This window comes from Danio rerio, chromosome 23 (genome assembly GCF_052040795.2).
Source record: "Danio rerio strain M-AB ecotype USA chromosome 23, GRCz13ab, whole genome shotgun sequence".
NCBI lineage: Eukaryota > Metazoa > Chordata > Actinopteri > Cypriniformes > Danionidae > Danio > Danio rerio.
Genome location: NC_141043.1, coordinates 36728977 through 36753707, shown reverse-complemented (window position 1 = coordinate 36753707; position 24731 = coordinate 36728977). Strand labels below are relative to the sequence as shown.

The 24731-nt window shown below is 35.3% G+C and overlaps 1 protein-coding gene across 4 annotated transcripts; it reads left to right on the top strand.

Moving 5' to 3' along the window:
- Positions 1 to 30: 30 nt before the first annotated feature.
- tfcp2 (transcription factor CP2) lies at positions 31 to 23288 on the top strand. 4 transcript variants are annotated; one of them, XM_087307525.1, is made up of 17 exons: positions 31 to 326; positions 717 to 931; positions 1670 to 1821; positions 3486 to 3562; positions 3781 to 3886; positions 4026 to 4132; positions 6769 to 6921; positions 7058 to 7168; positions 7409 to 7497; positions 10131 to 10179; positions 12863 to 12904; positions 13157 to 13250; positions 13488 to 13578; positions 15689 to 15795; positions 16991 to 17133; positions 21883 to 21934; positions 22039 to 23288. In XM_087307525.1, the coding sequence occupies exons 2-17, from the start codon at positions 810 to 812 to the stop codon at positions 22074 to 22076; spliced, it is 1533 nt and encodes a 510-aa protein (XP_087163651.1). In that variant the 5' UTR covers positions 31 to 326; positions 717 to 809; the 3' UTR covers positions 22077 to 23288. The 4 variants fall into 4 exon arrangements, with proteins under 4 accessions (XP_087163651.1, XP_087163650.1, XP_087163653.1 ...); XM_087307524.1 differs by having other exon boundaries at positions 10131 to 10185; XM_087307527.1 differs by lacking the exon at positions 12863 to 12904.
- The last annotated feature ends 1443 nt before the right edge of the window (positions 23289 to 24731 follow it).

Here is a 24731-nt window from a genome sequence, read left to right as displayed (position 1 = left end):
AGTGTTCTTGAGTCGGTCACTTTTCCAGCCGTTGGTGAGGAAGACTACTGCGGATATTACGGCAATTTCTACAGAGTAGAAGAGATAAACAAACATGTAATATTATACACAAGACATTTATTGAATTACAACTCATACTGTCTCAATATTATACATTTTCTTCGAATTTATCCGAGCGTCGTCACATTTTTGGGTGTCTGGTGAAGGAATTTAATCTACCTTCTTTCGACCACATCGAAGTTGTCTTGCCAAAAGAAGGACGATGGGTGGAAAAATGGCGTGAAACGATGATCTTTACCACATTCTTTATCTGACTGCTGTCAGAGGTAATTAACGTTATTTCTAAGTCATTAATGATAAAACGCCGAATTTTGAACGATATTTGTGAAGTTGCTCTCCTCTGATTGAATTACGTAATACAATACATGTGTTGGTCATGTGTAGAGCTGTACGTACTTCTGAATATATGAACTCATTTTGGGGGTTTGCTCTGTCCTTAGCGTCAAGTTTGGTCCAGTAAGAATTGTATTAATTAAGAATAATAGTTTAGAAAATGTTCAGGTGATATAATTTTTTTTATTTTTCCTGTTATAATAACAAACCTTTATGTATGTTTAATCTAAATCTTTTGTGCATATATATATATATATATATATATATATATATATATATATATATATATATATATATATATATATATTCTTTTTTTTTTTCAGAGATGAGTCTGTGATCGTCCCTAAATCCAAAGGGAGGCTGCCAGAACTGTGATTCTTTTTTTGATTTTGTTGGTAAATTGTAAGTCTAAAATCATGGCTTGGGCTCTGAAATTACCTCTGGCCGATGAGGTGATCGAGTCTGGTCTGGTCCAAGACTTTGATGCCAGTCTGTCAGGGATCGGGCAAGAGCTTGGAGCTGGTGCTTACAGCATGAGGTGAGATTCATCACTTAACTTACACTTTTTTATTGTTTGCTTGATTAGGAATGTTTAAACAGTGTCTGCGTATTTTATTAATGTTTCCTGAGGCCTGTGGGTTTTGATGTAAGTTATTTTTTATTAATTAATAGCTACTGGTGCCTTATTGAAAAGCATTTAGTCTAGTTTACTTGCCTAGACACATTTCTCCTGCTGTTCACATGTCACTCCGGGGTGTTTAAATGTCATGATGAATGTGTTTCAGCACCGTCTGACCTTCCAGACTGGCACACACTGTATCTTGTAAGCTCTTACAGGACTGTTATGCAGAAAATTAACCATTTTGAAAAGTACTGGTCTATTTGTGCCAAGGTTATTGTGTGGGTTTTGGTGAGGTGTTTAGGAAAGGATCATTTGTAATGTACAGAGGCGTATTGACAAACTAAAGTTCTCTGTGATGATTTTAAAATGCATCTAAATGTTTTTAAATAAGTCATTTTTTTGTTTTGATTTATATTATTATAGTATAATGAATTCTAGCGTTGAGAGGCAGAGAGAATGACTCCATCTAGTCCCATTAGCTGGTCTCCAGGTAACAAAGGAGCCTGTTATAAACCCCATGTTCCAGTTCGGCCTCGCCATCTGTTTGGATTAGCTCTTAGATGTATGAGTAGCGATATATTAGAAATATTTGTGAAGAAAACAGAATGTATATTTGTTAATAACTTCTCCATTATCTTGCTGTTTTTTTCTCAGTGATGTGCTGGCTCTCCCCATCTTCAAGCAGGAGGAGTCTAATTTACCGCCAGAAAGCGATAATAAGATCCTTCCTTTCCAGTATGTACTGTGTGCCGCCACCTCTCCTGCTGTCAAACTACATGATGAGACCCTCACCTACCTCAATCAAGGTCTGTTCAGCAATAATTCCTGAGGAATTTGTTATTTAGAATTAATGAGTAAATATTTGATGTATCCAAGCTGTGGTTTACAGTTAACAAACTAGCCAAAGTGACCCACACATCCAAAAGAGGCACTTTGATAAATGTGTGAATATATTCTGCACACTTCCTCTTAATTACAAAATAATAAATGCACAACTTTGATGAGAAAATGGCAGTTTAAGGGGTAGTTCACTCAAAAATGATACTTGCACTCGAGTGATTCTAAACTTTACTTTCTTTCTTCTGTTGAACACAAAAGGAAGATATTTTCAAGGATGTTTGAAACCACAAGCCATTGACAAAATAGAGATGCTTATGTCTTTGCAGATTCTCACTTGGAAAAAAAAATAATCCTAATTTCCATCATTATTGAGACAAATTATACATGCTTCTGTGATTATTTGCATTGTTTTATAATATTATAATATGTAAAGATTTTTTAATTAATCGCATACATTAGCATATTATTAACATCACTTATGTGTAATTTGAAATGTTTTAAATGTAATTTAAATGCACAATATTGGAAAAATTGAACATTGCAATATTCTTTAATCTACAATATATTTTGCAATATGAATGCAATTTCACTAGATGACTTAATAAATCTCTATTTGGAAAGAATTTATAATGTTCGATTGATTTGGATGATAATGCAGTGGGAGTGTGTCTGCGTAAAATCTAATATACAATCTAGAAGTACAATAACAATTATCATATTCACCTTATTCTCCACCGACGAGTGGGACGCAGCCATTTATTCTCACCTTATTCTCCACCGACGCAGCCATTTAAATCTTTTTGGCTTGAGACTTCCGGTCTTATTCACTTCCATTAATTTTTTGATGTTAAAAACTGCTCATTACGCTGCTTGATGTTGCAATTTGATATTTTCTTATTGTATTATTCTATTTGGTCTGTATAGTCATGCAAACATTTGTTTGTAGAGCAAGTAGTTTGACCGTTTTCTGCCGTTTATTATTCCTAGTCATTTCTCCCATAGGCGACTGAATCGGAAGTTCTAAGACAATCGCGAAAACAGGCGCACTTCCGCATTTTAGAATAAGGTCAATAAGATACAATTGAAATAAACACGTTTTTTTTTTCCCAAGTCTAACAGTATTCAGGTACAGTTATTGAGTAATAAAAATTGTTATTGAAGTTACAAATGCTACAATTTCTTATGCCTGAATGCTTTTAAAATCATTATACAATCGCAGGCCTTAAAAACACATCCAAATGATTTTACAAAATTCAACATTGCGAGATCGATGCTGAAATGATATATATTGTGCAGCCTTAAAAGTGAAAAGAAGAGATGTAGATAAGTGGGTGGAAATTTTGTTAGTGCTCCAGCATTTCCACAAACCGTTTACTTCTTTATTGCATAGATAGGAGCATAATAAGGAGAATATTGATTCATTAATTCATTCATTTTCTTTTCGGCTTAATCCCTTTATTAATCTGGAGTCGCCACAGCGGAATGAACCGCTAACTTATCCAGCACATGTTTTACGCAGCGGCTGCCCTTCCAGCTGTAACCCATCAATAAGAAATATAAGCAGAATAACGAGATGTAACTTTTTTTTTTCTGGTATTTGTATAAACTCTTTTTTTCCCACCACCTACAGGACAGTCTTATGAAATTCGAATGCTGGACAATCGGAAAATGGGAGAGCTTCCTGAGATTAATGGGAAAATGGTGAAGGTGAGGATTCGCCATTTCTTATTTGCCATCTGCCATAAATCATCCTTCCCACATACAGGATTAAGCTTCTGTCAAGGCTGGATCACTTTAATTGTTAAAAGTCTGCTTAATTTCACTGTATAATATCTGAAAAGGGCCTGATGGATCATTCGGGCTCCTTGTGACTGTTTGTGGTTTATCTTCCTTGCTGTTTTTTTTCCCATGGTTTCTCCCTGCAGAGCATCATCCGTGTTGTGTTTCATGACCGCCGCCTTCAGTACACTGAACACCAGCAGCTGGAGGGCTGGCGCTGGAACAGGCCTGGAGACAGAATCCTTGATTTAGGTAAATTCTAACACTCGCTTCTAACAGGAAAAGTAAACGTCAGTAAAACTCACTTTAAATTATTCACTCTCAAAAGATTTACTACTGATATGTTGAAATGTATTAGACAATAATAACATGCTTTGACTGAAATCCTCAGATATCCCGATGTCTGTAGGGGTTGTCGATCCCAGGGCAAACCCTACACAACTCAACACTGTGGAATTCCTCTGGGACCCCTCAAAAAGGACCTCTGTGTTTATTCAGGTATCAAATAATGCTTTTGCTGACCTAAAAAAACAATAAAAAAAATTCCAGACTATGTCAGTAAAGTCTTAAAGAAACACACTCCACTTTTTGGGGGAAAATAGGCTTAATCGTGTTTTGCAGATCTACTTGAACTCCCTTAAAAGGCCCAGGTCCCTTAGTGTTAAAAATTTGCGTTTTAACTTTTTTGAATCCAATCAGCTGATCTCCGGGTCTGCACTTTTAGCTTAGCTTAGCATAGATCATTAAATCCAATTAGACCATTAGCATCTCAATCAAACATGACTTGAATTTGATAAAAAAAAAAGAAGAATTTTCCTCTTTAAAGTTTGACTCTTCTGTGGTTACATGAGGGTGCCAATTACGTCCTCCAATCAACCCTTTGTCCACCTGAAGGACATCAAAACAACATGTGTTGGGGATCAACACATGGAAAATAACTCCCACTGATCTGTGAATTAAATAATAATAGTATTAACTATAAAAATAAAGATCATATGAATATACATTTGTCCACCTCTATTACGATTCATACCATTGCAAATGCATGATCGCGCTTGGCAGTCTCATTATGCAGAAAAAGAGTCAGTCGGCAGTATAAATCTGAACAGATCTAGCATACAGATAGCTATGGTAAATGTTCAAAAGGCGCTTTTCTTGAAAAAGATGTGCTTTTTCTACATATTGCCTGTGAAATTAGACCTGTGTATTTTAATTGATGCCTATGCTTGCACATGGAAGTTAACACAATCTTTTATGATCACTCATCGTGTACTAAGTCTTACTGAAAATGAAAAGTTGCTATTTTCTTGGCAGATTTAGCTAGGAACTATACTCTCACTCTGGTGTAATAATCAAGGAACTTTGTTGCCAATTGATATTACATAGCACCAGAAAATTGGCTAATTTCTGTGTTTTCTGGTTCAAATAGATATGGTTTAGGATTTGCAACCATTGTCAAGGTCTGACAGTTCCCCATATATCTCTAGTTTTTAGTACTGATACTGATTCCTCCTTTATTGATAATGGCCATTGGCCAGCAAATCCTGCATTGTAGGGTAGGTTGCTGTAGCAGTCATCAGTAAAATGGCAGGGAATACAGCACAGTTTTACAGTCTTAAAGGGGACGTTTAGCCAGAAATCAAATTTATTTTAAATAATCAAAACTCAAAAGAGTAATAGTTTACTAATTTTTCCAAACACGTAGGGCACTATTTGTTACTTCCAACAATAAAAGAAAATATCAGGGTCCTCAAGGGTCAGAATTTCTTGAATGTGATCGAATTAAAAAAAGTCTATTTCAAACATTGAAAGTCAGGGAAATGTTATATATTTTTGTCCAAGACATTTAATTTAATATCAGAGATTTTTGTTTGTCACTTTAAATTTTTGTTTCAGTGTTCGAAATATAAACTTTTCTTTACCATGTTTTATCACAAAAGTGGTTATGGTTAGACTGCATTTCAGTTTCCCTTTGGGATGAATGAAGTATCTATTTGCTTCAAAGACTTTGTGTTAAAAAGTAGACAGACTTAACTTAAATATGGGAGAGGTAGGGAGCACTTCGAAACCATGTAAACAGTAAGTACCTTAGATTTAGTTTAACTCTGTTTTTATTGAAAGATATAAGTCAGAGAGCCACAGCATCAAATACATAGAATAATTAGACATCAACTACTCCAATGTAGCAGCAGAACACAATTTGCTCGCATTTTCTTTCTCTCTGAATAAAGTAATACAATTAAATATTCATGCTTTAAGGAAAATAATTTAAAAAACACGCAAAACAAATAACAAATATATATATACTGTATATATAATCGTAATTAGAAAGAAAAAATAACATTATAGATAAAAGTAACACCTATTAGGCCACACAAGAATACAGAAAATATATAAATACAAATATGCAAAGGGTACAGCAGTGGCAAATAAATAAATAAAACACATTCTCCATTTATATCCAGACCAGGAGCAGGGAAAATAGGTCAGTTACAGTATATACATGCATACATACACACACACACATACATACATATTTATTTATTTGTTTTTTTTTATTTTTTAGGTGTAAGAGGAAAGGTTGCCAAACAGTGTCAAATTTGTTTCTGTAATACAGCAAACTGTATATTTAATATTTTTTTATTTGCATAGTCTGCATCAGGTCATGCATCCAATGTACATACCTGGGTGGGGAAGGATTTTTCCAGTTCAGTGTTATAAGCCTTTTAGCAATTATTAAACAGAAGGCGAGTGCATTTGATTGTGTAGATGACAAGGAAACATTTGTAGGGTTAAGTCCAAATAATGCTACTATGGGGCAAGGCTTAATATCTAAAATAAAGCATTCAGAAATTGATTAAAAATTGATGCCCACAAAGTCCTTAATGCTGGACAAGTACCTTGGATTTGATTCATTTTTATCCATTGTTTGTGAAGTGACATTCAAGCTAAAATCATTTTTAAAAAAATAGAAAGCACAACAGAGGCCTGTTTTTTCCATTCATAACCAAAAAAACATTATGTTTGGCTTAGTGTGTGAATTCTGAAATATTTTGAGTAACATTTACTTTCATTTTGTGAACAACTTTTCAGTTGTCATTCATTGTAATTCATTATTTTGACATTTGATGTAGGTCCATTGTATAAGCACAGAGTTCACCATGCGTAAACATGGAGGAGAGAAGGGAGTGCCATTCCGTATTCAAATCGACACTTTCAAGGAGAACGAGGCCGGGGAGTACACCGAACATCTGCACTCCGCCAGCTGCCAAATCAAAGTCTTTAAGGTGGGTTGAGGCCTGTGCTGCTGATAAACATTTACAATGTGATATCTGTGCTCTGTTTCAATGCACGTCTTGTTTCGCCAGTGCAGCGCCATTTGTATGTACTTCTTAGAAAGCGAGATGTTTGTTTTGTATGTAGCCTAAAGGTGCAGACAGAAAGCAGAAAACAGACCGCGAAAAAATGGAGAAACGAGCACCACAGGAAAAGGAGAAATACCAGCCTTCATATGAAACCACCATTCTCACTGAGGTTGGAACTAATTTGTTATGATCATTTTAGATTTATTTAGTAAATATATAAAAATAAATATTATTACAATATTTAATGCAGTTATTTTTAGTAATACATCATATTATTATTATTAATGTATCTCCTCCATTGGAATAATATTATTTAAAAATATAAATTAAGTCAATTACAGTTTGAATGAAATAAATTGTGGTATTTTTTTTAATACCTGATGATATAAAGTGTGTTGTTTTTATCCAGTGCTCTCCATGGCCCGAGGCTACATATGTAAACAACTCGCCATCTCCTGGATTTAACAGTACCCACAACAGCTTTCCTGTTACCGAAGGGTAGGAAACAATGATCATCATCATCTAAATATTACTTAATGCCTGAATATTTCTTTTGTTAATAAATCTTTTTACTTCATTGCTACAATAGTAAGCAAAGCAACATATTGAATAAGAAAAAAAGAGTAGTTCTAGATAGGGCTGTGCAATGTATCCTTTCAGCATCGATACAGTGCATCTGGAAAGTGTTCATAGTGCTTCACTTTTTCCACATTTTTTTATGTTACAGGCTTACAACCTTATTTTAAAATGGATTAAATTAATTTATTTCCTCAATTCTACACACAATAGCCCATAATGAAAATGTGAAATAAAGATTTTTTGAAATTATTGCAAATTTATAAAAAAATAAAAAAAACCTGAAAAATCACATATACATCAGTATTCACGGCCTTTGCTGTGAAGTTCTAAATTGAGCTCAGGTACATTCTGTTTCCACTGACCATTCTTAAGATGTTTCAGCAGCTTAATTGGAGTTCACCTGTGGTAAATTCAGTTGATTGGACATGATTTGAAAAGGCATACACCTGTCTCTATAAGGTCCCAGGGTTGACAGTGCATGTCAAAGCACAAACCAAGCATGAAGACAAAGGAATTGTCTGTAGACCTCCGAGACAGGATTGTCTCAAGGCACAAGGCTAAGAGAGGTTACAGAAAAACCTTACAGAAGGACAACCATCTGTGCAGCAATCCACCAATCAGGCCTGTATGGTAGAGTGGTCAGACGGAAGCCACTCCACGCCTGGAATTTGCCAAAAGGCATCTGAAGGACTCTCAGACCATAAGAAAGAAAATTCTCTGGTCTGATGAGACAAAAATGAACTCTTTGGAGTGAATGCCAGGGGTTATGTTGGAGAAAACCAGACACCGCTCATCACCAGGCTAATACCATCCCTACAGTGAAGCATGGTGGTGGCAGCATCATGCAGTGGGGATGTTTTTTAGCAGCAGGAACTGGAAGACTAATCAGGATGGTAGGAAAGATGAATGCAGCAATGTACAGAGACATCCTGAATTGAAACCTGCTTCAGAGTGCTTTGGACATCAAACCGGGGTGACGGTTCATCTTCTGGCAGGACAATGAACCAACGCACACTGCTAAAATATCTATGGAGTGGCTTTACAACAACTCTGTGAATGTCCTTGAGTGGCCCAGCCAGAGTCCAGACCTAAATCCATTTAAAGATCTCTGGAGAGATCTGAAAATGGCTGTACACCATCACTTTCTATTTAACCTGATAGAGCTTGAGAGGTACTGCAAAGAAGAATGGACAAAAATTCCCAAAGACAGTGTGCCAAGCTTGTGGCAGCATATTCAAAAAGACTTGAGGCTGTAATTGCTGCCAAATGTGCATCAACAAAGTATTGAGCAAAGGCTGAAAATACTTATGTACATGTGATTTTCCAGGTCTTTTTATTTTTAATAAGTTTGCAACACTTTCACATTGTCATTATGGGGTATTGTGTGTAGAATGAATGTTCCTAAAAACCCTAAACTACTCCTTAATACAACTGGTTTGTAAATAGTGCGATACTTAATTTAGTAATAAAAACAAATCATTAACTAAGTATGAAATTGCACATTTTAAATGTTTGTAAGTCAAGAATAGAGCATTTGTAGCTGCAGTTATAAACCGCTTACTAACGTCCATTAATGTGGAGTTAAAGGCTGATTTATACATCTGCGTCAAACGTCGGCGTATGCTACGGCGCTGATGCATAGCCCTTCACCGTGGCCATCGCCGTCACTGACGTGCACCTCTCAAAAAATTTAACTACACGTCGCAACGACGCGTAGCGTAAGCTCTGTGATTGGTCGGCTTGGTAGCGCTGACGAGTCTGGGCGGGACCGAGAGCCGCGCGAATTGCGCGAGCGATTGCTTACAAGTGTGGAGTCCCGTGAAGGAGCTCCGGATGGAAAGTTTTGTTTTGTGTTTACCTCATAGTTAAAGTTGTTGCACGTCCGCCGGTTCCTGCCTCAAAATGAGCGAGTTTGAGCCACTTGTACATCCCGGAAGTGTTCAGGAAAAGCAAAAAAGCAGAGAAGAAACTCGACACAGAGGAACATTTACACCTCACTGCCAACTAGCGTTTCGGAAGTGTTAATGCAGACCGACAGAGACAGCGCGCAGAAGTATAAATGCACAGCCACGCGCGTTGCCTGCGCCGTGGGTTACGCCGGTCACCTGACGCAGAAGTATAAATCAGGCTTAATGCTTAACAAATAATGAATTCACTAGATGCTAATGCTTAGTATATGATTCATAGTGTGCAGTTATTATAAAGTGTTACCCAATATTTCACTTGGTCCAAGATTTTTTTTTATATTTGAACTAGAAACTAGACAAAACAAAGTAAGAAAAGCAATTTTTGCTTCGTGGTTATTCGATTTCTGTAACCGAAAACTCTTAGACTCCCTAGAAAACCATCAGATAGAGCTATTGTGTGAAGCTGCATTAATAACGTATTTATCGCAGAAAAATAAAATACCGTAATATCCGATCTTTCCAGTATCATGCAGCCCTGGTTATAGATCGTTTTATAGACTATGAAAACATTTATCTTTTTTGGAGCAACATGCAATAATTAAATGTTTATGTATGGCCATAATGACTCATAGTTTTGTCTTGCAGAAATGGTTCACCCAGTCACCAGCCAGAGCCTGTCGCACAGTTAGCGGATGTGAGTGTATGTGTATTTTTTTTCTTCCTCTCTCATATCTGATATCCACTGCTCACAGTGGCATAAAATAACAATCATTTAACAAATGTATGTACATTGAGAAATGAAAGGCAAACTGCCTAGGACTTTAACCAAAATATAGATGCATCCCAGTGTTCCCTTATGTTTCTTTTCCTACATTTCTGCATTCTACATGCTATCCTTTAATTTAAATATTATGTTTGTGCTTCTTATCTGTGTTCCATTTGCATTTGTGTTTGATTTAGTTCATATTTAATAATACTGGCTTCACTCGTTAAGTAGTTGAGCTGTTTTGGGAATGAAATGGTAATTAGGTGTAGTGCTGTGTGTGTATTTGTGTATAAGGTATGCTCCATGCTTCCATCTACATTAATAATATCAGGACAACTACAGTAGTTCATCAAAAACCCTTTGTTCCATTCATAATATGGCAGCTGCTATGATTAATTCTGTAGAATGCTTTTTTGGTTGCTTTGCATGCTCATTAGCACATTTCAAAGCATGTAGTGCCCTTTGTAGCTTTTGTTAGAACTAATAGTATATAATACATAGGGCAAAATGGGTGGTATGTTAAGTATTAGGACATATATTAATTTTGTTATATTTTTCTTTCTTTTTTGTTTTGTTATCTGCATGCCACAGATATACCATGGCATTGCATTTTCTATCGTTACACAGTGTGTATGTATATATATATATATATATATATATATATATATATGTATATGTAAATATATATATATATATATATATATATATATATATATATGTATATGTAAATATATATATATATATATATATATATATATCACACTACACTGCCCAAGTCCTTAAATATTTAGTTAAATATTATTCTACTGTTTCAAAGGTTTGGGTTTTCATGTGTTTTTAAAAGAATAATAATTATATTTATTCAGAAACGATGTATCAATGGAATTAAATGCGACCAATAACGTTATAAAAGATTTCTATTTGAAATAAATGCTGTTCTTTTCAACTTTTTGGCAAAACAACACATCACAGTTTACGCTAAGCTAATAAACTTCACAGCAGCTTTTTTTAGTGATAATAAAATGTTAAAAAAGGCAGCATGGTGGCTCTGTGGTTAGCACTGTTGCTTCACAGCAAAATGGTTGCTGGTTAGGGTCACAGCTGGGTCTGTTGGCATTTCTGTGTGGAGTTTGCATGTTTTCCCCGTGTTGGCGTGGGTTTCCTCCAGGTTCTCTGGTTATCCCCACAGTCCAAGAACATGCGCTATACAGTAGGTGAATTGGGTAAGCTAAATTGGCATAGTATGTGAACAGGGTGTCCACGAGGTCTTATACTCTTAAAATGTCTTTAATATTTTGTTGTAGCTTTTAAATAATGTTAAAAAGGTCTTTAACATTTCCTATGTCCAAGTAAAGCTACCCAATCACCAATAATCCATCTCAAAATTTATATATATTTGTTTTTATTGCAAAGAGATACAAATCACAACAGCTGTTATACATGTTTACTGCAAATTCTCCTAATTTAATTCCATAAGCAGTGAAAGAAAACTAAAGCAACACATTCCTTAACAAAATCTTCCATTAATACAAAAACTATTTACTGAAGGGCCATTAGAAAAAAATAATCTTAGTCTTTAGCCCTGTATAAGTGTAAAATTTCATTCATAATGGTCCTAAAAGGGTCTTAAAAAGTTTTACATTTGACTTAAAGAAGCCTGCAGAAACCCTAGTGAGAGTGTATGGGTGTTTTCCAGTACTGGGGTTATGTCTGGAAGGGTATCCGCTGCGTAAAATCATATACCGGCATATGCTGGTACATTAGTTGGTGATTCATTCCATTGTGGCAACCCCTGATAAATAATGGACTTTTAGAATGACAATTATAAAAATGTTTTTTTGAGCACCAAATTAGACTTCTTCCTGAAGCATTTTGTTAGACAACAGTAGAGCAATGATGCAAAAATGCCTAATTCTAAGCTTTCATATCACAGTTTGCCATTAAAATTGTATTAAAAACAGTTATTGATCAAATTGCCATCATAATTAAAAGTGCAATTATGATGAGGATAACAAATGTCTTTAAAATATTTAAAAAAACCCAAACTTTTGAACAGTAGTGTGTATAAAGGGAACAGATTAGATGTAAAAACCCTTAAATGAACCTGATCTAGAGCAATTGATTGGTTTAGCATATTTTTTTCTTTAGCAAATATATTTGATATCATTTGATATGATTTTTTTCATGCCTCCTTATGCTTGTTTGTTGAAACTGACTTAAAATAGCTTAAAAATGAGATTATTTTATGTTAGCTTGTTGACCAGGGGTGTCAAAACTCAATCCTGCATTGCCGGTGTCCTGCAAAGTTTAGTTCTAATCTCAATCAGACACACCTGGGCTAGCTAATCAAACTCTTACTAGGCTTTCTAGAAACATCATTGCAGGTATGTTGGGGCAAGATGGAGCTAAAATCTGAAGGACACTAGCCCACCAGGACTGAGTTTGAGAACCCCTGTTCTAGATTGATGTTATGAGGTTTCAGCCCAGTGTTGTTTTTGTTTGTTCGTAACCTGTAAGCCCCGTTAGTCACCAGTCATGCTTCCTCATAACAAATTGATAACACTCAAGACAAATCTGAGATTTTAAAACTGAGAGACGTTCTGCCTTACAGTTGTCGTGCCATCTACTTAGAAGAGAAAGTGAAAGCAATCAGGTACATGAATTTATTTGCTAATATGAATATGTTGAATTGTGTATGTGCCAAAGGTAAAGCTTGGTGTGCAAAAGATTTCAAGTTTTATTCTTAAACATGGAAGTGGGTTCAACTCAAGGCCAGACAGTTTAAGGGGCTTTGATTGACTTCATTGGAGGGATTGTTCAATGGAAAAGGAGACAAATTATGATCCGTTTATGGTCAGTGTGCTAAGGCCTATTCTGTCCTTTCTTTTTGCCCCTGAACAAACAGAATCTGTTGCCCACGGCAACGCCACAAGAAGCACAGCAGTGGCTCCATAGAAACCGTTTTTCACCATTCTGCCGTCTCTTCACAAACTTCTCGGGTAAAGGGACGATCGGGCTTGCATAAGTGTGCATCACATCCCATACAGCTCTCACATCAGGCTTTGCTCACTCAGCTACCATACAGTGCCACATCACACTCATTAAGAAGACACATGCTCTCCAGTCTCATTCTGTTATCATAATGTGCTCAGAAAGTAATGTACTATATTCCATATTACCTTTAGTGTGGTCTGAAAAAGTCCTAGTGCGAGTGTGGTGACTGTCCTGTTCCTCAGGGGCTGATCTGCTAAAACTGACCCGAGAGGACGTCATTCAGATCTGTGGACCTGCTGATGGCATTCGGCTATTTAATGCACTTAAAGGACGGTAAGAGTTTGTCATCATACACGCCATATTTATACGTCAATAAAAAATGTAGATTATTGAAAAGAGAGAAGGATTTTGTCTGAAATTACTGTATTAAAAATACAGTAAAAACGGCAATATTAAGTTATGTTAACTTGTATTAATTGTTTATAAGTTGTATTTGTTTTTAATTTTCAGCAAATAATTCTAGCTTTATTTTCAAATTATCTTTCAGAAATCACTGTGTTGATTTGGTCCGTAGGAAACACCATATAATCTTAATTTTTAAAGAATAAAAAAATAATAATAAATAAATAAATAAATAAAACAGGCAGCGACTAAACTGTTACAACATACAGTTGATGTCAGAATTATTAGCCCCCTTTGAATTTTCTTTTCTTTCCCAAAATATTTCCCAAATTATGTTTAACAGAGCAAGGAAATTTTTACAGGATGTCTGATAATATTTTTTCCTCTGGAGAAAATGTTATTTGTTTTAAACTTATCAACTTATTAGTTGCTGTTCGGCTAGAATAAAAGAAATTATTATTTAAAAAATAAACATTTTAAGGTCAAATTATTAGCCCCTTTAAGCTATATTAGTTTTCGATAGTCTACAGAATAAACCATCGTTGTACAATAACTTGCCTAATTATCGTAACCTGCCTAGTTAAGCTAACTATTGTAGGTTAGCCTTTAAATGTCGCTTCAAGCTGTATAGAAGTGTCTTGAAAAATATCTAGTTAAATATTATTTACTGTCATCATGGCAAAGATAAAATAAATCAGTTAGTCGACTTGAGTTTTTAAAATTGTTATGTTTAGAAATGTTGAAAAAAAATCTTCTCTTTGTTAAACAGAAATTGGAGGAAAAAAAACGAGCTAATATTTCTGACTTCAACTATTCCTGTAGATTAGAATTGCTTTGAATCTTACCAGCAATGCTGCTTTGTTAACGATTAAAAAAAGAATTACACAGTACAATACTGTAAATGCATATACAGCAAGTTAATGGTGCTGAAAATGTGAATACCGTATTTTTACTGTAACTGATTTATAGTAAGTTACTGGCGAACTGCTGTCAGAAAGTTACTGTAGGTTCTGCAGGAAATCTTTTACTGTGTGTTGTTTACTTTGCAGTCTGAGTTGTTATGATAATTCCACATTTTACTGCATTAAACAGCGTGATGGATTGTAACGTGATAAAACACTAGCTAAAGAGGTCAATACAAGTTGCAATGTTTTTAATCAATATATATCGTAATAATCAGCCTTTAAAAATGTTTTTAACATTATATACTGTATATAAGGTAAAGCAAAGAAAAAGAAACTTAGGGACAAATGGGCAAAAATAAATATTTCTGTTAGGCTTTAATTGCTGCTTTCTTGTTAAAGTAATTTTGTCACTTTTTAAATTCATTTTTTTTTTTTTTTTATATGTTCATTTTTTTCAGTAATCATTTGTTGGTTTGATGCTTAGGAAACAATATAAAATCTTAATCTTTAAATAATAAAAAAGCTTTAAAAACTTTAGCCTTGAAAGTTTTTTATTTGAAATATGTTTGTAACAGTCTAAGTGTTATACAGTGCTCAGCATATATAAGTACACCCCTCATGAATCTCTCTTTTAAATTAATATTTTTAAGAGAAAACTTTACAAAATTTTATTTGTTCAAATAGATTTGTCTTTACTGAAGCCAAATCTGGAGCTTATCTAACAAAATAACTTGCGAAAACGGTCCAAAAGTTAGTACACCCAAATTTATATGTTATCTAAAAGTATTAAATGCAAATTTAAAAAAAAGAGAGAAAAAAAAAACAAGAGAAGCATAAATAAATAAATAAATGAATAATTGGAAAAATGTAGTTACATTTTTTTAAATGTAGCAATATTTTGCTTGAATTTAATTGTATTATCTTTTGATTTCTAAATATGTTTGGTGACTAAAATATTATTTTAATAAATATATCTGTTTATTCTGTTTTGTTTAAATGCACCAACAGACAATGCCTATATTCACTGAGAAATGATTACAAATATTCATTTTCAAAATGGGATATACTCCATTATGCTGAGCACTGTACCTGTCACATTTATCAGTTACATTAATTGCATTGTTTTTTCTTAATAGGGTTGTCCGTCCAAGGCTCACAATCTATGTTTGCCAGGAATCCCAACAGGCTCGTGAACAGCACCAGAAACATGAGAACGGAGACGGGACTAACAACACTTTTTTTGGTGTGTTTGAAATCAGCTGTTTCAAAATCAAATGAAATTAAATTACATTTCTGTTTAAAATTTTATTAGGTAGTCAGGATTTGATATACGTAAATTTGTAAATGTATAAAAAATAATTATTACAATATTTAATGTAGTTATTTTTTAATGTACCATTGCAACATAATTATTTAAAGCTATGAATTAAGTCAATTGTTGTTTGAATTAAATAAATGTTGGTATTTTTTTTTTGATAATGCATGGCCTGAATAAGCAAAGTAACATTTTTAAAGGGTTGAAAGCAGTGAAGTAAGGATTAAAGGTGTAATATGTTCTTCTAAATGATGCTTGGGACTTTGTAAATAAGCTCAAATCACAAAATAAATAGAACCTGTACTAATCACATGTTAGGTGCATTTAAAGTGCCTCTATTATGCAAAATGTTTGTAGGTTTACATCTATTCAAAGTCAAAAAACACTTGGTCCAGTAAAATTTTAATTTTGTAGAAGGTCGTATCAGTATGTTAGTCCAGTGACAAAACTTGTTTAGAAGATGTAAAACTGATATAAACATGTAAACCTAGTCACTTCCGCCTAAATGAATCAACGATTTTTTCACATCACCACATACTTCAGTTTCTCATTAAATCTTGACCAATCAAATGCTCTCTAGTGTCTGACGTGCCCCGCCCCCTTCAAGATGCTTATCATTTGATGCAGCTGAGCTCAACCACTCTCACTGGCAGAGCTGTTATAAAACAAAATTCTATTGGCTGTTTTTTTTAAATGGGGAGGAGTTAGTTTATGTCCCGCCCTCTCTTCGTTTTACAGTTGAGATTACATCAAACCTCTTATTAAAAATGAACATTTCAAACCACTTGACATGAACTTTAATGTATTAAGTCTCTGTAAACTGAGAGCCAACTCTGCTCTGATTGGTCAGAAGCTCGAGTTTGTTGTGATTGGTGTACCACTTGCAGCGCGTTTTGGAAACCAAACCCTTATTACCATGTCTGAATTTCTGAGTTTGTGTTCTTTGATACTCTGCAAACCTTTTACATTCACAAATGATTACATTACACACAGTTAAATGTATTATTAAAAGCTATAATTGGGGCACTTCCAGATCCTTGCTAGCTTGTGGTTCGTTTTATTTTGATGTGTATCCTGTGATTTGTTTTCATGTGGAATCTCATGTTTCTTTACCCAATGTTAGTGTATCACGCCATCTATCTGGAGGATTTAACCGCTGTGGAACTGACGGAAAAGTTGGCTCAACTCTTCAGCATCTCTCCACGCCAGATCAGTCAGATCTTCAAGCAGGGACCGACTGGCATCCATGTGTTAGTCAGTGATGAGGTAACTGCTTCTGCAGGATTTCTCTTTTGTTCATTAGGTTAAAGCACTGAAATTTCCTCACACTTAAAGGGTAGCTCATCCATGAATGAAAATTCTCCCATCATTTACTTACCCTTTACTTGTTTAACTTGCTATTTCCAGTTAAACACCAAAGATATTTCAAAGAAAGGTGGAAACCTGCAACCATTAACCCCTTTCACACAGTGATACCGGTAAATATCTGGAAAATTTCCGGAACGACTTTACCGGTAAATTCAAAAAAGCGCTGTTCACACAGGCGAGGACGTTACGGAATTTTTCCGGAAAAGAGCATTCACACATCCATCGCAAAATGCCGGTAAATTCTGTCATCATTAACCAGATATGATCTCTAAACGGCTGCGCTTGTATCTGTAAACATTTGACTACATTACAAACTCTTTGGATGGATCAATATTGAGTACAACTCCAATGAAAACATATAGAGGAACACTTTCGCATGTCGAGATGTTCATGATATGTGTGTGTGCTGGCGCTATGGGCACTCACGGGCATACGCAAAGTTTGAAGGTAAACAAACAACGGATTATCATAAACATTTTATCGATAATTATTTACACAGTTAGCATTAAGAAGGAACATAGAAACGTTATCTGACTAACATCTAGCAGTTAAAGGTGTCTGGAAAAATATTCAAAGGCTTTTATTCTCATAAACTGCGCGCACACGAATGCGTCTGACTGTTCTGATTGGCTAAAGCAGGTGTCTCATGTCAGCACGTTCTAGACGTGTACGCGCTCTTTTCGGCAATCTTCCTTCTGCATTCACACAGTGCAGCATTCCGGCAAATTACAGATAATGTTACAACTTCTCTTTTCGGAAAATAGCCAGAACGAATTTACCGGTATTTTCAAAATGGGTCTGTTCACACATACAACCTTTCCAGAAAATTGCTGGTAATTTTCCAGAAAGGTCTGTATGTGTGAAAGGGGCTATTGACTTCCATAGTATTTGTTTTTTCTACTAAAGAAGTGAGTGGTTACATATTTTTCCGCTTTCTTCAGAATGTTTATTTTGTGATCAAGAGAAGACAAACTCTTAAAGGTTTAGAACCACTCAAGGGTGAGTAACTAGTCAGTAAATGTACTTTTTTTTTGTCTTTTTCTTCTTTATAAAAAAATATATATTTTATTATTAACAAAGCATACAGGCTAAATATAACAATATAATGACATATATCAGTTCAACTACTCCCACCCTCCTCCCCTGTGCTCTCTTTAAACTGGGATATACAATGAATAGAAGTTAACAGAGCTCAATAGAATACTATTATACAAAATAAGGCAGTCGTTCTGGGTCCCGATTGTTGCTTTGTGCAATAAACATTGAGATTTTGTCTGCAGTTGCTGTCCAGATCTTTAATGTACACATTTGTACCAAGTTCACTCGAACCATGGATAATTCCAACATTATAATGTCCCGAAGTTTCACCAACCACTTGTACATATCAAAGTTATGTGGAGGAAGCCAAAATTGTGCTCATAGTTTTTTTTTTTTTGCAGAAGTTAAGCCAGCCAGCTTCTTGTGGCTTGGTAAGATTCGATGTGGAATCATCACTTAGTAATGATATGGAAGGATTCACTGGTACAGCACATTCAGTGATTTATATAAGATAACACACACCTCAATCCAAATTTTTTGTACATTTCCACATGCCCACATCATATGAAAAATGGTCAGTCTGTTTATCATAGAGAGCACTAAATGAGGCCTTGATACAATGTCTTTTGAGTCGGGTCCAGTAGTTTCTATGATAAAAGTTTTAGTAAATGAGATGGTGATTGGGATTTTTCGATGAAGTAAATGAACTATGTCTTTTTAATACATAAACAGTTCCTTTAATTTACAACCATAGTAAAGATCACTTCTCTGTTGAAATTTGCTTGCATGAACTTTGAAACTCATCCCCTGACACTCTGATATGTTAAAGCTGGCTTTGTGCTTGGTCCCCACAAGGCAGTGGTTTAGTCAAGGACACAACAAAGATGAAGCATGACAGTAATCCCAGGATTGTGACCCTTCATTTTCTTCTATTACATTAACTCTACTGCTGCTTAGTAAAAGAGGGCAAGCTTAAAGATTGTTTTCACACTTTGTTTTCGATTGTTTGGCCTGAAGATGCATCGCAAGAGACTCAAGCCGCTTGGCGAAGGCCATTTCTGCTGAGCTTACAAAATTTCCTGCTGGGCTTGCAGTGCATCGGTTGTCATCAATCCATTGTTGGTAGCAGTTCATTTCCACAAATAAGAGCAGATTGCTTTCAAACCAATTGTGCGCCATATGAAAGTCCACATGCATCGAGTTCGTTTGAGATTTATGGACAATGGTTCCCTAGTGGACAAGTCCCAGGACAAGCTTGCAAGGATTACTCAGATGTGGGATGAGCACCTGGCGACCTTGTGAAGACTAAATACCTTGAATGTGGAGCCAAGAAAACTGGGACAGTCACTGTGGAAAGGTCATCACTTGAGGAAGGTCACCAAATGCAGATACCTCAGTTTTTACCTCCTGTTTGACAGCACTACAGCTGAATACTTAACCTATAGATCTTGTACTTCAATGCGGAAGTGCGCTCGTTTTTGCAATTTGTTTTAGAATTTCACACAGTGGCTCAGTGGTAAGCACTGTTGCCTCACAGCAAGAAGGTCGCTGGTTTGAGTCCCGACTGGGCCAGTTTGCATGTTCTCTCTGTGTTGGTGCGGGTTTCCTCCATGTGCTCAGGTTTCCATGTGCTCCGATTTATTTATTTATTTATTTTTTGACCACCCATATCTGCATTATAACAAAGGCACAATAATATAAATATAAGCACTTACATTTTAAAAACATGTAATAGTACACAATTTATTTCAAAAACTGTGTGATGTAAGCTGTTATAATTTATTAAAAACAATAAATGTTGGACTGCAGGAATAACGATCTTTCATACACTCTAGCCTACGTTAGACTCCACTATGAGCAAAAAAAAACATAACTTTTAATGGGTTATTGGTATTTGTTATATTCATAGGGAAATAAGTAGAAATAACATTTGTAAAATATGAAAAATGACATATAAACAACACACACCTTTTTAGAAAGCTTTTTATTTTTAATTAACAATCAACAGGACCCAAAATATTGCCTACACACCATAGATAACGATTTACCATGCGGGAAAAATTGTGTTTAAAAACAAAAATACAGCAAGATTTCTAAATATCAACAGGATATTTACACTTCGCATCCCTGCACTATATAAAATAATCCTTGTCCCTATCAGTTGCTGAACATCACTTTAATATTGTTTGTTATATTTTTGCCTCCGTTTTCATTTGGTTTATTCGATTTCTTAATATCTGGCAAAGATGAATTTACATTCATTTTAACGTTTATTAGGAGTTTTCAAATAAAAAGGCAACAGTAAATGATGTTTATAACTAATATCTAACATTTACAGCTCTATTTGTTGTATAAAATTCTGCTTCTAGAACATTAATATTTTATAACAGCAAATTCAGGTGATTAACCTAATAACATGCCGAAACTCAAAATGTCAAAGATGTCCTTTAAATCAAGTTCAAATAACCTTACAGGAGGTCGATGTGGACATAGGCTAACTTTACTTTTGTCTTCCTAAGTATTAATTCAGACCCATAAAGAGAATTACGGCTAGATAGTGATCACCTGTATTTACCCCGTCATGGTGAGGCGTGTATCAGCAAACTAATAAAGCCCGATAAAACTAAATAAACAGTGTTCCAGCAGATCCTGTATGTCAGAAAGTATAGTTTACTGCTGAACAACTCATTTAATCATGGTAAAACAACACAGAATGGAATAATAACCCTTCAATCACGTCCTGAAGCTCCGACAGTCTGCTTTGAGAAACTGTCAATCATGATGGCATGCCCCTTTCTTTTAGCATTAAATTACTGGCTAAAAACATACTCTTTACAAAAATGAAGCTCTGCACCTATATCAGCACCATAACCAGTGCCTTAATTGACCAAAACCATCTTTCGGGAAATTTTATTGCAAGTTCAATTCAATTCAATTCAGCTTTATTTGTATAGCGCTTTTTAATGTAGATTGTGTCAAAGCAGCTTCACATAAATGGTCATAGTAACTTTAACAGTGTAGTTCAGTTTTTAGTGTTTAAGTTCAGTTCAGTTTAGCTCAGTTCAGTGTGATTTAAAATCATTACTGAGAGTTCAAACACTGAAGTGCAAATTCATCGATGTGTAGCTCTACCAATCCTCAACCATGCGAGCCAGTGGCGCAAGTGTCATTATTTTTTTTATTTTGGCTTAAGTCTCGTTCATTATTACGGAGGAGGCGGGCTTTATGGCTTTTACTGCAGCCAACCCCCAGGGGGTGATCTAACAGCCGGGACCTTCACTCAAAAGCAGGCGTGTGGCACACTTGGTCTAAACACATGCAGTATGGGTGAATTGGATTAAATAAATTGGCTGTAGTATATTAGTGCGTGTGTAAATGTGTATGGGTGTTTCCCAGTACTGGGTTGTGGCTGGAAGGGTATTCGCTGTGTAAAACATATGCTGGAATAATTGACAGTTCATTGCGCTGTGGCGACTCCTGATAAATAAGGGACTAAGCTGAAGGAACATGAATGAATGAATGTGTACTGTACTGAACTGTTCCACTCAGTAGAACTGAGCCATTGTTTTCATATTTTATGATATATTCTTTCATTTCTCATTCACACAGATGATTCAGAACTTTCAAGATGAGGTGTGTTTTGTCCTGGACACAATGAAAGGTATGAGCAAGCCATTTTTTCATACGGAGTGGTTTTCACCCACATATCTTCGTTTCTAGGTAACGTCTGTTTTATAACTTGCACTCTTTCAATTGCATTTGCAGCTGAAACAAACGATGGCTATCACATCATTTTGAAGTGAATGCATTGGATGCAGGGGAGTGAACAGTCCCTAATGTTTTTCTTAAGATTCAACCCACAGCCCCCTTCCTTGCGCACTTCCTGGACTTTAACCGAAGATCGCTTTGCTCGGAATAGTAATGGAGACGATCATGGGAAAGGAAAAGACCCATTTTTAAATCGTAACTCTCCTGTTGTTCATGGAGCGTTTGCTGCCTTTCCCACACACCCTTCTTATTTACAATTGCAAACAAAATCACAGAACTTATATTTTAGTAACTTTCATTTCATCACTTTGCATTGTTGCTTTTTTAAAGGCAAAAGAATTTGATTTTGTCTCGTTTATAATGTGCAAACGCCTCACCGGCTCAAATACAGAGAATTGGCTGGCAGTATTATTTGGTGTTGTCTGCCTGGATGTCATCCCATGAGTATTTTAGCCCCATGTGAAGTGCAGTCCACATGCCTCAATGAATACACGCATTATAAACAACACTTTAGAAAGTGCAAGGTTATAATGTCAGAGACTGGGATCCATCGTAGGCACAAGAGATTTCCAGGATGCTGAACACTGTTGTCAGTTCTCTTACCTGTGGAAAAATATACCCAGTCCCATTCTTAAATCGTCATCCTTATTGCAGATATACTGTTTAGCAAATGATCTTAATGTGATCGCAGTTAATAGAATGAATGAATTTCACGTCAAGTTTTGTTTCATGGCATCGCTAATGTTTCCCGTGTTTATTTCCTAAGTCTTGTGAGGGCGACTGTTTATGACATGATGTTTGGTTTTGTAGCTTTGATCCCGAATATTCTTCATGTGTTGCCGTAAATGCACGTTATTTTTGTAGACAGGAGATGAACGGCAGCAGTGGGCATTATATATGTGCATCTTTTTTTATTTTATTTTTTTACATTGTGCTTAACACACTTTTCTTTTTTTCAGAATTGTTGCATATACTAGAGTAGTTTTTACAGCCGTCAGAATCGCCAGAGCGTTATTTTACGGTATAAAAGTGATCATGTTTTACTTTTTGTTTCGTTTTTGGATATGACCACTGATGTACTAATCTTTCAGGTGGGGTAAAGGGGAGAAACGTTGCACTGCATGAGAAAAGGTAGCCGTGGTTAGTGCTAGACGCAAACCAGACCAAGATGGTAAAGACGTGAGGTATTGTCTGTTGTGACCCTTTACTGTGTCATTTCAATGATTAAAATGACTTACCTTGAAACAGACTGTTGTTCTGTATGCTGTTTGCTTTCCCTTACATACATGGCACTTATGAGAATAGTGCTTTAGTGTGCACTTTTGGGTTTTGAAAGTATTTTCCTATGCATTTTATCCCTTAAAGATATATATTTAAAAATGCAAGCCGTGAACAACATCAGCTAAAAGGGCCATCACAACCTTTACTTTTCTGTAATGAATATATGGATATTCATCTTGATTCTTTCTTTTGATGTCCTTCATAGGAGTGTTAGGAGCTTAAGATCTCTTTTAGAGTCACTTTGACACTCTGATTGGTGGATGGAAGAATAAGGCTGGGCAGTTTTTTTTTTTTGTTTTTTTGTAAAGCAGGGGTGTCTAGACTCAATCCTGCAGGGCCGGTGTCCTAGAGAGTTTAGCTGCAACCCTAATCAAACAAACCTGAACCAGCATATCAAGCTCTTACTACATATACGAGAAACTTTCTGGCAGATGTGTTGAAGCAAGATGGAGATAAAATCAGGTGGACACCGGCCCTCCAGGACCGAGTGTGGACACCCCTGTTGGGAAGCATTATGGTTAATGTAGTTTTTCTATTAATTGTGTTTATTTTAGGTTATAAATTTAAATGGATAAAAACAGATTGGTTTAACAAAAACAATTACAGTCTGAAAATAATCTCAGATCTAGAAACGAGTTTGTCTTTAAATGTTTAACAGTGTTACTGGTTAAAATCGATTCCTTCCTTTATCGAGAGACTATTAAGTTGTTAAGATTATATTAGAATGCCTATTAAGATTCTACAGTGGAAAACACTGCAGACAATTCATGGCCATTCAATAAGGCACTGCATTGGTAACATGGGTCAGGCCTGTAGCCAGCCTGGTGAAAGTGGGTGGTTCTTTTTGTTTTTAAAGGCAGACTTTTTTTTTTTTTTTTTTTTACAGCTATTTGGTTCATTTTCTATTTGATTTTTAAAAATTAATATATAATTCATTTTTTTAATTTTAAATTTTCTATTAAATACTGCATTTTAGTGACATTTCAGCACCGTTTTTTTGCTGGATTAGCCTGTCAGATGGTTGAAAAATAGGAATCTGTTAAATTTTTTAATTAAATCTGTTGCCTGTTGTCATTTATTAGACGAATGACAAACTGGTCAGTACATTCAATCTTCCACAGTCCAAATTTGGCCATTTGAATCATAAATTAAATTAGGTAAAGAATAATAAATTATAAAAGTACATTTGAAAGTTACAAATGACAACAAGTCTAATTGGTATTAAAGTTAAACTTTAATATTGGCCGCTTTTGGTGCTTCAAACTTTTTTATTGGTCTTAAAGCCTTTTTCATTGGGTTATCATATATTAATTATGGCATAGGAGTCAAAACAGGACAAAAGTGCTCATGTTTAGGACAAATTCTGGACGTTTGTCAGTGGAGGGTGGGTCTTTCATACCACCCGAACC